The sequence below is a fragment of the Paroedura picta genome, chromosome 2, assembly GCF_049243985.1.
Source record: "Paroedura picta isolate Pp20150507F chromosome 2, Ppicta_v3.0, whole genome shotgun sequence".
Taxonomy (NCBI): domain Eukaryota; kingdom Metazoa; phylum Chordata; class Lepidosauria; order Squamata; family Gekkonidae; genus Paroedura; species Paroedura picta.
This window is the reverse complement of record NC_135370.1, coordinates 37,552,375-37,565,697: the sequence shown is the minus strand read 5'-3', so window position 1 is coordinate 37,565,697 and position 13,323 is coordinate 37,552,375. Positions and strand designations below refer to the sequence as shown.

At 44.8% G+C, this 13,323-nt stretch overlaps 1 protein-coding gene across 1 annotated transcript in view; it reads right to left on the bottom strand.

The window, feature by feature from the left end:
* Window positions 1–13,323, bottom strand: part of LRP2 (LDL receptor related protein 2) — a 216,187-nt gene that overhangs the window by 53,091 nt on the left and 149,773 nt on the right. Inside the window, exons 46-51 of the mRNA XM_077319790.1 lie at window positions 10,461–10,580; window positions 9,152–9,283; window positions 7,867–8,068; window positions 6,804–7,099; window positions 4,141–4,657; window positions 1,571–1,723 (exon numbers count right to left, since the gene is read on the bottom strand). Coding sequence (XP_077175905.1) covers window positions 1,571–1,723; window positions 4,141–4,657; window positions 6,804–7,099; window positions 7,867–8,068; window positions 9,152–9,283; window positions 10,461–10,580 — 1,420 coding nt within the window. The remainder of the gene's footprint in view (window positions 1–1,570; window positions 1,724–4,140; window positions 4,658–6,803; window positions 7,100–7,866; window positions 8,069–9,151; window positions 9,284–10,460; window positions 10,581–13,323) is intronic.

The window sequence follows — 13,323 nt, the reverse complement described above, 5'->3', positions numbered from 1 at the left end:
TAAGGCCGATGTATCAACTCTACAGGTGCATGTGTGGGGCTTGGATGGATGCCATTTTGCTATTACATGCAAGGATTGCCTAAAGCCCAAACAGTAATAATCCCTGCTCTAGGGGACTACTGCATATAATTAATTCCGAAGGAGGATCATTCTCTCTAGCTTCTTTATTTGCAAATGGCATTTAAGTAGACATGCTGTAAATATAGGGTTAAATCAGACCAGTTTTTCCACTGATGAAAAAGGGAGGGTGTCTCCACTGGCTATGCCAGAGATAATGGGATCTGCATAGTCAAAGCTATGTGGGATGGAGGTTAGAGTAAGGAGGAGAATGGGGTAAAATGGGTGGATCCCAACCCTGGGGCAGCAAGAAATGGTAATGTCTGAAAATGAATAGTGTAAAGACACATTACACTGAGCCTTTGGGGAGGGCGGTATATAAATCTAAATAAAATAAAATAAAATAAAATAAATAAATAACTAATTTATTGTAGCATAAGTTTTCATCCACCAATCTCTGGCATATCTAGTTAAGAAGGTAGTAGGTAATGTGAAATACCTCTACCTGAAACTCTGAAGAGCCCCTGCCAGTCTGAGCAGACCACCCATTCTCAACTTTTTTACCATTGAGAAACCCCTGAAACATTCTTCAGGCTTCGAGAAACCCTAGAAGTGGTTCAATCGTGCAGAATATAGTTTGGAAGCATAGCTGTGTACATACCCACTTAGGGCCCCTCCCCACCCCATCCAGTCCTATCATTGACCATTGGGGGGGGGCAGGTTAACATGATCATATATGGTCATGTCACCCAATAAATGTTTACGAAATTTTTTAAAATATACAAAATTAATTAACTCTCACCCATTCGGGAAACCCTTTCAGGGCCATCAAGAAACCCCAGGGTTTCATGAAACCCTGGTGTCGACAATGCTGTCTTTGATGGAACACTGGTCTGACTCAGTACAAGGCACCTTCATGGGTATGTTCATCAGGGATAATGATGGCTTGTAATATATATATGTAATATATGTGTGTGTGTATCTATATCTATCTATATCTATATCTATATCTATATCTATATCTATATCTATATCTATATCTATATCTATATCTCTATCTATCTATCTATCTATCTATCTATCTATCTATCTATCTATCTATCTATCTATCTATCTATCTATCTATCTATCTATCTATCTATCTATCTATCTATCTATCTATCTATCTATCTATCTATCTATCTATCTATCGAGGTTGGGAGTTCAATCCCAGCAGCCGGCTCAAGGTTGACTCAGCCTTCCATCCTTCCGAGGTCGGTCAAGTGAGTACCCAGCTTGCTGCTGGAGGGTAAACGGTAATGACTGGGGAAGGCACTGGCAAACCACCCCGTATGGAGTCTGCCATGAAAGTGCTGGAGGGCGTCACCCCAAGGGTCAGACATGACTCGGTGCCTGCACAGTCTGTTGGTGCTTAAAGCACTACAGAACTCTTTCATTTTTAGTTGAAACAGAAAACGGCTAGCACTCTGAAAAAACAATAGCATGGAAATAAATTAATGACTGAAATGCCTACCCATATTTGGGGTGAACAACAATGGCTCTAGGGTGCTGGAAACAGAAGGTGTTGTTGGCATCCAAACAGTGATCGATGAGCTTCTTTCGAAACCGTCCGTCAAGCTCGGCAACATAGAGACAGTCCTTGTAGGCATCGACCCAGTAGAGTTTTCTGAAACAGTTGACAAGGCACGTACTATAACCAAATCCTCTTCAAAGCACCTGCCATTTCATCCTTAACAGAGATTGATACAACTCCGACATACAGAAATGGAAAACGGGGTAAAAGGGCATCAAAGGAAAAGGAAAACTGGGTGAGGACACAAAAAGGCCTGGGCATGATCATTTCCTAAAGTATATATTTCGGGATAAATAGCTTTACTCCGACGTAGCTGCATCTGTGTTGTTACTCTACAGTGTTTTCTCACTAGGGATGTTTCTGAATTTCAAGACACATTCCAGTCCTAACTGTCTCCATTCCTCCATGCCTAGGAACAAAACTGTGGCTGTTCTTTTTCCTAACCATATGAACAAAATTTGATAGAAATGCCTTTCACAGGGGTCATGGCAGGGCAAGCAGCTTGGCCGGGGGGGGGGGGGCATCCACACAACAACCTTGTGGGGTAGATCTGGAGGAACAGAAAAGAGAGAGATCAGCATGGTGGGACAAGAGGCAGAACTGAACTGAGAAAAAAAAACAATTTATATCTTCACGCCATTGGTCAGATATTGTTTAATGTCAGTTTAATTTCTGTGAAAGAACACTTGCATAATTTTATGGTTGGGGGTCACCACAACATGAGGAACTGTATTAAAGGGAAGGTTTAGGACGGTTGAGAACCACTGGTGTAAACATCAAATGAAATAAAAGAAAGAAACAAACAAAAATAAGCGGGATGTCCTTCCTGACTGTAGAAGGTGAGATGAAAATAAAATGGCATTAATATCGGTACTGGCAGCAAATTGCAAAGCCCCCTGCCTGGACCCAATTTCATGCAGTGAGTATTCCCCAGACATGGGTCATCTAGTGGGAAATCTTGCAGTTTATTAAAAAAAAAAAACCCTCTGTACGCCAATAAAGGTATTCTGATTCCGAAATAAATATCTACACAGCAGTATAAACTGGTACACATGCATCACAAATATAGCAACATTCTGAAGAAGCAATATCTACCGGGCCTTCCACAGCCCGCCAACCCCCCCATCAGAAATGCCCACTGTATACATTGTATGCCAATGTATGGTCTCGCCAATCTGTTAAGTTATGGTTAAATGTTTCAAACAGTTTTAAGATTGTAAATGTTTACCACTGTTGAAGCAATTTTACTGAGATTAATTTTTAGAGCACATTATATTCTTAATTGCACTAGACTATGTTTATTGTACTGGACAATGTTGTGAGCCACAAAAAGGGTGGTATAGAAATGTAATAAATAAATAAACAAGGGGATGATAGTTAGATGTGTAAAGGTAGCCCAAATTCAGTCTTTGCGTCCATTTATTAGGCACTTATACTGCAGCATACTCTGCTCATCAACCCCTATCAGCATCATTCCTATAACATTTAACAATAAATAAAAATTCAGAATAGAATCTTTCCTCCACTGGCTTACATACAGGCTGTTAAGGTAGAACTACAAGTTACATGGAGAGGGAGGAACAAAACAAGAAGGAATCTAGAAGCAAAGATCTCAGTGAAGAATTCAGGAATAACCTTCCTCCCACAACTCCAAATACCATTTGGTTACTGACAAATGTAAACTTTAAAAAAGCCCTGCTTCAAATCCAACCTCTAGCCATAAATTTTCTTAGATAGATTGAGGCAAGTCATAATTCTCACAGATGCAAACCCACTACCCAACAGTAACGAGATCATAATATGGACCAAACTTCCAAGGCATTTGTAGAGATTGTGGAGAAGCTCTACACTCAAGTCAAGTACAGCCTTGACTATTTTTTTAAAGTGTATTATGAAAAACAGGTTTTGGAGAGTGTGGGATGAAAGATTAAACCAGGGGTTGCCAATTCTTTTGAACCTGCAGGCACTTCTGGAATTCTGACAAAGCATGGTGAGGAAAGCCACAAAATGGCTGCCACAGGAGGCAGACACAGCCATAAAATGGCTGCCACAACTTAACTTCTATTAGACATTCAAGACCCTTGTGCTGTCATGATAGCTGCTGCCAGAGCAAAGTTTTGTTAAAAAAATCAGCATAGTAATTTAAATTTCCAATGGCCAGTCAGCAACCTTGCAGGTCAAAACCCCACTTGGTCCCACCCACTTTCTAAAAACTTCTGGTGGGCACTTCTGGTGTAGGTAGGGCGCTCAATGTCCAGGTTCCTACGACAAATGTCATAGATCGCTTCATTGTCAACCATGAAGGCACAGTCAGAATGTTCGAGGGTCGTGTGGGTAGTAAGGATGGAGTTATACGGCTCAACGACAGCAGTGGAAACTTGGGGAGCTGGATATATGGCAAATTCCAGGTGCAGATCCCTGGATTAACCCCACATGAACCATCTTAATTCAAACTCTTGTAACTATTTGTAAAAAAAAAAAAAAGAAGAAGAAGTAAGAATGAGGTTTACCTGCCAACCCAGTCAACAGCAATACCTTCTCCACTGGGTACACCATCATTAATTACAACTTCCTTGTTGGTTCCATTGAGAAACATTCTTTCAATGATCCTTCTGCCCACATCAATCCAATAGAGTCTTTTTTCCACCCTGTCAAAGTCTAGCGCCACCACATTCCCAAGCCCTTGCAGAATGAGAGAGTAAGACAGGCCGTCCGTAGTGAGATTCCTAAGATAGTAGCGGTTGCTAAAGATAAGGTAGGGGGAGATGTTGCTGTTTTGTCGGCAGCGTTTTCCATCGGGCTCGCGGACGTAACCTGGCGCGCACTTGCAGATGTAGGAGCCAACGGTGTTTTCGCAAATCTGGCTACACACCGAAGGTGTTTCGCTGCACTCGTCAACGTCGTCACACGTCTTCTTATTGGACATGAGCCTGAATCCAGGATGACAAGAACAATGGAAACTGGTCTGGGTATCGGTGCAGTTGTGGTCGCAGCCGCTGATTGAAGGGTCGTTGCATTCGTTAATACCTGCAGCCGAAAACAAAACATCAGGAAATCAAGTAACAGGTATTCAAATAAGCTAGAAACAATATATACAATCACTGATTTCTTTTTATACACTAAATGCACACCAGCATGATGTAGTGGTTAAGAGCGGTGGATGTTTGAAAATGAGGGTCTGCTGGGGAAACATTTAAAGACCTCACCAAACAGCTGATCCTCAGGGTCTTTCTCCCCAGAAGACCCCTCTGAGGCTGCAGACAGGTCTGCTGGGGAGGCATTTAAAGACCCTGCCAAACAGCTGATCCTCGGGTCTTTCTCACCTGCAGACCCCTCTGAGGCTGCAGACAGCGGGTTCTCTACAGCTTCAGACAGGTCTGCTGGGGAGGCATTTAAAGACCTCACTAAACACAGACCCCTCTGAGGCTGCATACATATATATATATATATATATATATATATATATATATATATATATATATATATATATATATATATATATATATATATATATATATAGATGGAGCATTAAGGCAGGATCTCACTTGATTACTCTCAGCATTCCACAATTAAGGATACATTTGCCCATTAATCAACAATTTTGACATATTTATTTTACATACCCGGAATCAGTTCCGCACAAATGGTAACCATACAAACGAAGCTTGTTATTCTTGATTGGTTCTTGAATCTGTTAACCAGCTTAATTATGTTGTATGCTAATTGACTGCTCACCCTCTACCTATATGTATAGACTGGTAATTTCCATTTCATTGTATCTGAAGAAACGTGCGTGCACACGACAGCTTATATCTTGGAACAAAACTTTGTTGGTTTTTACAATGCCACTGGAGTCAAACTTTGTTCAACAACCCTCTGAAGAAAACCTGACTGAAAGAAAGTGCTTGGGCTGTGGTCATCCATTAAATTTCATGGATGTGAGTCTGAAGCCAGGCTTCGTAAGTCCTTGCCTGACACTTTAGCTGACCCATTGCATTGGTACAGCACAATAAACTTCTGAATTGAGTCATAACGTAGAAAGAATTGCTGCATGTGCGCAAACCATATTTGCAGTTTAACTCTATTTCCGTTCAACACAAAGCATGGCTGAGACAGAGCAAATACCTTTCAAAAGATTTATTTCCATGGTTTCGAACAACCGGGGAAGTAATAAAGACATTCTGAAGACTTGGAGGAAAAAGGAGTCAGAGAGCAATCTACTAAAAGCATTATTGTGAAAATGTATTTAATACTGAGGTTTGGGGAAAGATTTCTGGGGGCATTTTGGGGGGGGCGGTGTCTTCTCACCATAAAAAAAAAAAAAAAAATTATAAGCGGGTCAGGGAAACGTTTTTGGCTTTCTGGGCTGGGAACCCTCCGGGATCTTGTTCAGCCAAATTCCAGAACTGTGCAGCTTATTTTTTATTATTTTTATAGAATTGCTGTCTCTTCAGAGACCTGCCATAAGGCCTTATCTTGTCCATGTTCTTGCAATGGAACCTTCAAAATTCAAACACTCTACGCATGGCAGGGTTTGCTCAGCTCCATTCAGATTGTATTGACTATCCATTACTCTGGTTTGAACCAGAAGCAACATCTGACAATCTGTGAAAAGCTGTAAAAGGGGCTTGGAGCTCAGGTAGCCCATTTCAGCATAGCTGAGGGGGCTTAATCTTTCCTCCCTTGCAATTTTTTCAACCTCAAGTTGCTGTTAGGCCCTTAGTGGGGACATGCAGTTGACAGACACTGCAGGCCCACACCTAAAAGCACTGGCAATCTACACAGGAATCCTGACATAACATTTTGTCTGGACCCAGTCAAAAAACAATTCAAATGCAATGTACTGGGCAACTGCAAAATCTTGCATTCCGATCTATCATACACCCAAGCATTAAAAGCTATGCAAATCCGAAGCAGGTATTTACGGATTCTGGTAGCAGCATGAATACCGGCCGTCTCTTCTTCCTAATTCCCATATTAAATCAAATTTTAATTTTGCCTTCTTAATAACAGCACTACAACGCTGACTCCCAGTCATGATATAATCCCACATGATCTCCCAGGACATTTACCAGGCAAACGTTTTCAAAGTATTGCAATAATTCTCCATCCTGTGCATACATTTCTTTATTCAGGCACATATATTCTTTAAAAAAAAACTTTCTAGACATACCACATCCCTTTTCATCACTGTTGTCGAGACAGTCGTCGATCCGGTTGCAGATTTTGGCCAGGTCGATGCAATTCCCGTTGTCGCACTTGAAATAATGGGGGGGACAGGTTGCTTCTGGGGTAACACACATGTGCTCCAACTCGTCCGACTCGTCACCACAATCGTTGTCCCCGTCACAAAGGTAGGCTTTGGAGATGCAGCGGCCATTTTGGCAGGTGAACTGGTGCTGTGCGCAGGGCTGATAGATGCAGCCCCTCTCATCACTGCTGTCGCCGCAGTCATTGCGCCGGTCACACCTGGAAATGAAAGCCATTTTGGGAGCATTACACGTAGGTCAGGCTTCAACGGTTCCAGGGGGCCTGTAAGCCAAAGCTGCTCTGCCAGGCCTATGGTTGAAGCCAAGAAACAAACATTGAGGGACGCTGGCCTTCCTGCTTAAGAAATCCTAGTCACAAAATTACTCCCCCATAAGGTTTTTAGGTGGCAGATTTTAATAATATACTTTCATTTAAACTTACATAGTAACTGTTTTAAATTATGTAACTTGTATTGTTTTGTATATTTTTGTTGTTATCTGACCTGAGCCAGCTAGGAAGGGTGGGATATAAAAATAAGGTTGTTAATATTATCATTATATAAATCAAATCGTCTTCAAGACAGAAGCAGACCACAATAAAGAAAAAGAAGAGTTGGGTTTTATATGCCGCTTTTCTCTACCCGAAGGAGCCTCAAAGCGGCTTATATTCGCCTCTCCCCACAACAGACACCCTGTGAGGTGGGTGAGGCTGAGAGAGCCCCGATATTACTGCTCGGTCAGAACAGCTCTATCAGTACTGTGGCGAGCCCAGCTGGCTGCATGCAGAGGAGCATGGAATCACTCCCAGCTCACTAGATTAGATGTTCACATTCCTAACCACTATACCAAGCTGGTAGAACTCCTCAATTTAAAAGCCTGAGTAGAACGGAAGATTTTAGCCCCGGGGTCTAAGAGACGGAAAAGTGGGCTTCAGCGGTATCTCATGGCGGAGGGCAATCCAAAGGCCAGGTGCAGTATAACACCCACCTGTAAGTATTTCGGATGCACAGTCCATTGCTACAAGCAAATTCATTGTCCAGGCATGGCCTTCTGGTGCAGTTTTGATGTTCATCGTAACCATCGCTGCAGTCAGCATCCCCATCACAGACCCAGGCCTTGGGGATGCACCTTCTTTGGGCAGGTCCATTGTTCACGCAAGTGAACTCCGATGCTGAACAGCTGCGATTTGCTGGAAGAAACCACAGTGCCTCAGGAGCATTATTAAAACACTTATGTTCAGTTATTATTACTCATTTATGGACTCCAGGGAATAGTAGAGGACAGGAAGGCCTGGAGGATCATTGTCCATGGGGTCACGATGGGTGGGACAGGCCTTCGCAACTAACAACAACGTTTATCAGTCCTGCTCTCAAGAACTATTGCCCAGAAGGAGGAATTTCCAAGACTAGGAACAGAATACGTGGTGGAATGAACTCCCAGAAGAACTAAGGGCCCTGTTGGAGCTATCACAGTTCCGTGGGGCCTGGAAGACGGAGCTCTTCCGCCAAATGTTTGGTTGAGGCCACGGTAAGAAAGATCTGTGGAGTCCCTCCTCCAAGCACCTACCTTGAGGCACTGAGCCGGAATGGGCCTGTTGAGTATGTATTTTAGGGGGACCGTTTTTTACTCTAGATTGTTATTGTTATCTTATTGTTGTTTTACTACTTTTTATGCTGTTGTAAACTGCTGCGAGCTGGATGGCTCGAGAACAGCAGTTAACAAATCTAAATAATAATAATAATAATAATAAGCCCAACAACAACAACAACAACAACAGCAGCAGCAAAAATACATTAAAACCAAGCCAAGTGTTTCTGTAGAACAGTGGTCCCCAACCTTTTTATCACTGGGGACCACTCAACGCTTGACAGTTTTACTGAGGCCCGGTGGGAGGGGGGTAGTTTACTCCTCTACTCTCAACCACTGCCCTAGCGCTCTCTGATCGCTATGGTAATGTTTAAACATCCCTTCAAAATAAGATACAGACATGCCACAACAATGAACAAAAGGAACATTTTATTTTCATGGAAATTTTAACATGGCAATGACAAATCAATGGGAACCCTGAGCTTATTTCTCTGAAACGAGATAGTCCCATCTGGGAGTGATGGGAGACAATGACTCCCGAAGTAAAGGGCCGGGGGGGGGGGGAATGAAGTAAAGAGCTGGGGGGGAGAGAGAAGGCATCCTTCGCGGCCCACCTCCAATTAGTCGACGGACCACATGTGGTCCGCGGCCCACAGGTTGGGGATCGCTAATGTAGAACACTTACCGCAACTGTGTCTTTGGTCTTCATCACTCATATCGCCGCAGTCATTATCGCCATCGCAAATCCAACTTGCTGGGATACATCTGCCATCATCACATCTGAACTGGTCGTTTGAACAGCTCCGCACAGGGAGAACTGGGAAGAAGAACAGGGCTTGTCTGTCTGCCTGCTTTGTGGTATGCCTATCAGCATTCTAAAGGAAGCTTTCTGCTTTGCAGGGCTGCTGGCATTTGTTTGCTTTTTACATGTCAAGGAAAGCCATCCCCTTTCATAAGAATGCTCACATCCAAAGGGTTAAGGTCGCTCACTGTCTTCAGCAAACACCTGAGTTCTCACTCACAAGCATGTCCCTATTCTTGACTTTCTCAGAATAACATAGGCCAAGCTTTCCATAATGACATAGTTAGACTAGGAGATGGCTTGCAGAAGCCTCCTTCTGTAAAATTGGAAACGTGGTAGGAAGACCTTAGGGATCAACAAGATTTTTGAGGCATGAGAGTCAAAGCTCCCTTTGCCAGATGATGAAGTGAGTTTTTACTTTCAAAAGCTCATACTCCCAAACTCTCCAATCTCTGAGATCACACTGGACTCAAATCTAGCTGTTCTACTGCAGAACGACTTTCTGAAGCTAGGCAAGACTAGAACATAAGAACTTAACATAAGAACATGGTTAAGGCATAGAGTCCAACGTCTGCTTCTTTCCCATGGTAAGCCTGCCCATTCCTTCATTCAGAAGACTCTAGAGCAGGGAGTCCCAACTAGGGGTCCGTAAACCCTGGGGGTTCATGGGAGCTCCATAAGTGGTCCACAGCCTTCCCCTTCCTGCCTTAATGGACTCGGCCACTTCCATTGCTCCCCTTCCCCTCTCCTGATCATGAGTGTGTTTTCTCATAGTTTGTGTGCCAGGGACGCTGCACATCTACTCCCATCTTAAATTGCCTACTGGCTCTCCCCTATCAGTCCTTCTCAAGCCTGCCCGTTCACATGGGCAATGATATCACTTCCACTGATGTGTCTCTTCCGGGGAGTGCAGCAGGAAGGTGTGGCCAGCTCACAGCACTTCCAGGGCTTCCTAAACCCTGAAAATTATTTCAAGGGCTCCTCCATGATCAAAAGGGTGCTCTAGACTGGAGTAACACACACTGAAGGGCTTTTGTCTATGGTCTCAATAGATCATACTTTGGATTGTAACCTAGTGTATATTGTCCAAAAAGGCTGACTACCATTGATCTGGCCATTCATTAACCTCAATTCATTTTGATCAGTCCAGTTACGCCTTCTCAAATCATTTTGCCTTTAACTTCTCTCTTACCACAAGAGGCAGGCTCATCTGAGCCATCCGCACAATCCACTGCTTGGTCACAGTACCAATGAGCAGGAATGCAGCGTCCAGATGAGCAGCGAAACTCAGCATTGGTGCAAGTCAATGAGACTGGAAGGGTGAGAATAAAAACATTCCCCAGATTTCATCTTTCTTTTTTCTTGGGCTTCCAAACAGACTGAAGTTGCATTTAAATCCACAATTAACAAGAGTAATATTTAGTACGTATGTATTATCTTTCTGTATGTTCAAAGTACTTCTCACATAAATATTATCTTACATGGTCATGCGCTGAAAGGCCAATGTTATCACCTGCATAATGCATACCTTAGGGGGCAGGGCTGAAGCCGACAGAGGCAATTTAGGGAGGCAATTTAGCCTGCCCCGACAACCAAGAAGGCCCAATGACACCGCCCGTCGCCGTCCCGCCGCAAGCAGCGCCGTTCTACGCCATTCCATGCCATCCTCGCTGGCCCATCAAGACTCCACTCCATTCCACCGACAAGGGGCCGCGCCTGCGCCCCGGCACCACCCCACCGTCAACAGCCACCCCGCGCTCCCATCGCCGTCCCGCCACCAGCAGCCGCCCAAAAAAACACGGCGCCTTGCGGCTGGGATGCGCGGCCGCGAGCGGCCTCCGCGGCCACCCACCGCAGCCACCCCATCGTCGCTGGAGCACCAGTAGTCCACTGCATCGGTTCCAGGTAGGCCGCCTCCGACGCCCACTCTCCATCCCCGCGGTTGCCGCGACGCCTGGCTCGCCTCCTGCACTCACCACCCCACTGGAGACGCCCCACAATGGCCGCCGCCTGGCCAGCCATTCCCCGCACCCCTGCCTTTCCCCCCGCTAGCACCCATTTTATCTCAGGGTAAAATGGGCTTTAAATCTAGTATAGTAATAATAGGACAAGAAAGCAGTTCCAGCTGCAATGGGATTTTCCCATCCAAACAGCAACCGGCAGGGAGCTGTTTGCCCCTTCCTCTGACCATGTGCCCTGGGATGGATAGGTAGTTCCAGAGGGAGACGTAAACAGGATTTGCCTAGCCCTCTTTCCAGTGGAAAAATGCTCTGGGAGGGAAGCCTGAACCCCCTCCCTCCCCCATGCCCACGGGCAGCTGAATGGAGAACCTGAGAGCTTTTCAAAATCCCCACTTGAATATATACCAATGAATTGGATTAGGAACCCTTTTCCAGATTGGATTTTGTATCATCTTTCAAGTCCAAGTCCTAATGTGAAAAAGGACAGGCCCTTTCCATATGAGAAAAACAACAGCTGTAACACCTCTAGAAGAAAGAATTCATGAATGGCCTCCCTACCTTTTCTGCATGACCGCAATTAGCTTTTCTTTTCCTTTGCTAAAAAGACCCATTCCACACACATTGGATAGTGCAGTGGTCCCCAACCTTTCTGAGGCTGGAGACTGGCAGGGCAACTGCCCTGCTCGTGCATTGCACATGCACGGGCTGGGCCGCGCATGCGCCACGCGCGGCTGAAATCATGCATGCGCGGCACTTTCGTGCATGCGCAAATGCGCAAAAGTGCTGCGCATGCACGATTTTGGCCACGCATGGCGCATGCGCGGCCCGGCCGCACATGCGCAGTGCACGCACGGCCCTGATTCCCTCTCCCCGCCCTCCTGTAGTAAGAAGCTTCTCTGGCCGCAAGCTTGTGGCCTGGGATGTTTTTTACTGCAGGGGGGGGGTGGGGAGAGGGAGCTGTGGCCCAGCGCCATGGCCTTGGGCCGCAGGTTGGGGACCACTGGGATAGTGCACTTTCAAACGCATTTTAGAAGAAGATTATCCTGTTTCGCATAGGAAGAGCCAGCAACAAAAACACAGAAAGTGCATCATCCATGGGGTGCGAATGGGCCTAAGAATTATCCAGTGCATACTTCACCTTTCACGTAATTCAGAGCTACAAAGTCAACTTCGTTTTACATTCTTATAACATTTATTTAACTCTGGCTACAGGTGCCAGCCCACCCGCAGGGTTTTTCTGCCTTGTTTATAAAAAAATCCAGCAGCACCTACAGGAGTGTATCAGCTGAGAGGACCACCTGCTCTACCAATTGCCAGCTAAAGGATAAAAAGAAGAAGCCATGTGAAGTGTCTCTGTTCCTGTGCCAGAAGGCTTTGGAAACCAGTATGCTGGTATCAATACTCACCACACTGCTGGGTGAGCACATCTAATAAGAATTTAATATACATCAAGCCTACCCCCCTTGCGCATTATTAATACATTGAAGGCCAGGGATACAATGTCAAAGTTGCACCAAGTCCTATGATCACAAGCGTTCTTGCCAAAACTGATGCTCTCCCAGCCCCAGCTCTCCTTATACCATTTCTTTAGTCTTTATCTAAAGATGGTTTGATTGCCTCAATGATTGGTTGGCTTAGAACAGGGGTAGTCAAACTGCGGCCCTCCAGATGTCCATGGACTACAACTCCCATGAGCCCCTGCCAGCATTTGTAATCCATGAACATCTGGTGGGCCGCAGTTTGACTACTCCTGACTTAGAAGATTTTAAGTTTTAAGTTCTTGAATTGTAGAGAATTGTAGTCCATGGACATCTGGTGGGCCGCAGTTTGATTACCCCTGGCTTCTAGATTACCCCTGGCTTCTTGATTACCCCTGGCTTCTTCTAGATTTTCAGTTTCTTGAATTGTAGGGAATGGTAGTCCATGGACATCTGGAAGGCCGCAGTTTGACTACCCCTGGCTTGGAAGATTTTCAGTTTAAGTTCTTGTAGGGAATGGTAGTCCATGGACATCTGGAAGGCCGCAGTTTGATTACCCCTGGCTTAGAAGATTTTCAGTTTAAGTTCTTGAATTGTAGGGAATGGTAGTCCATGG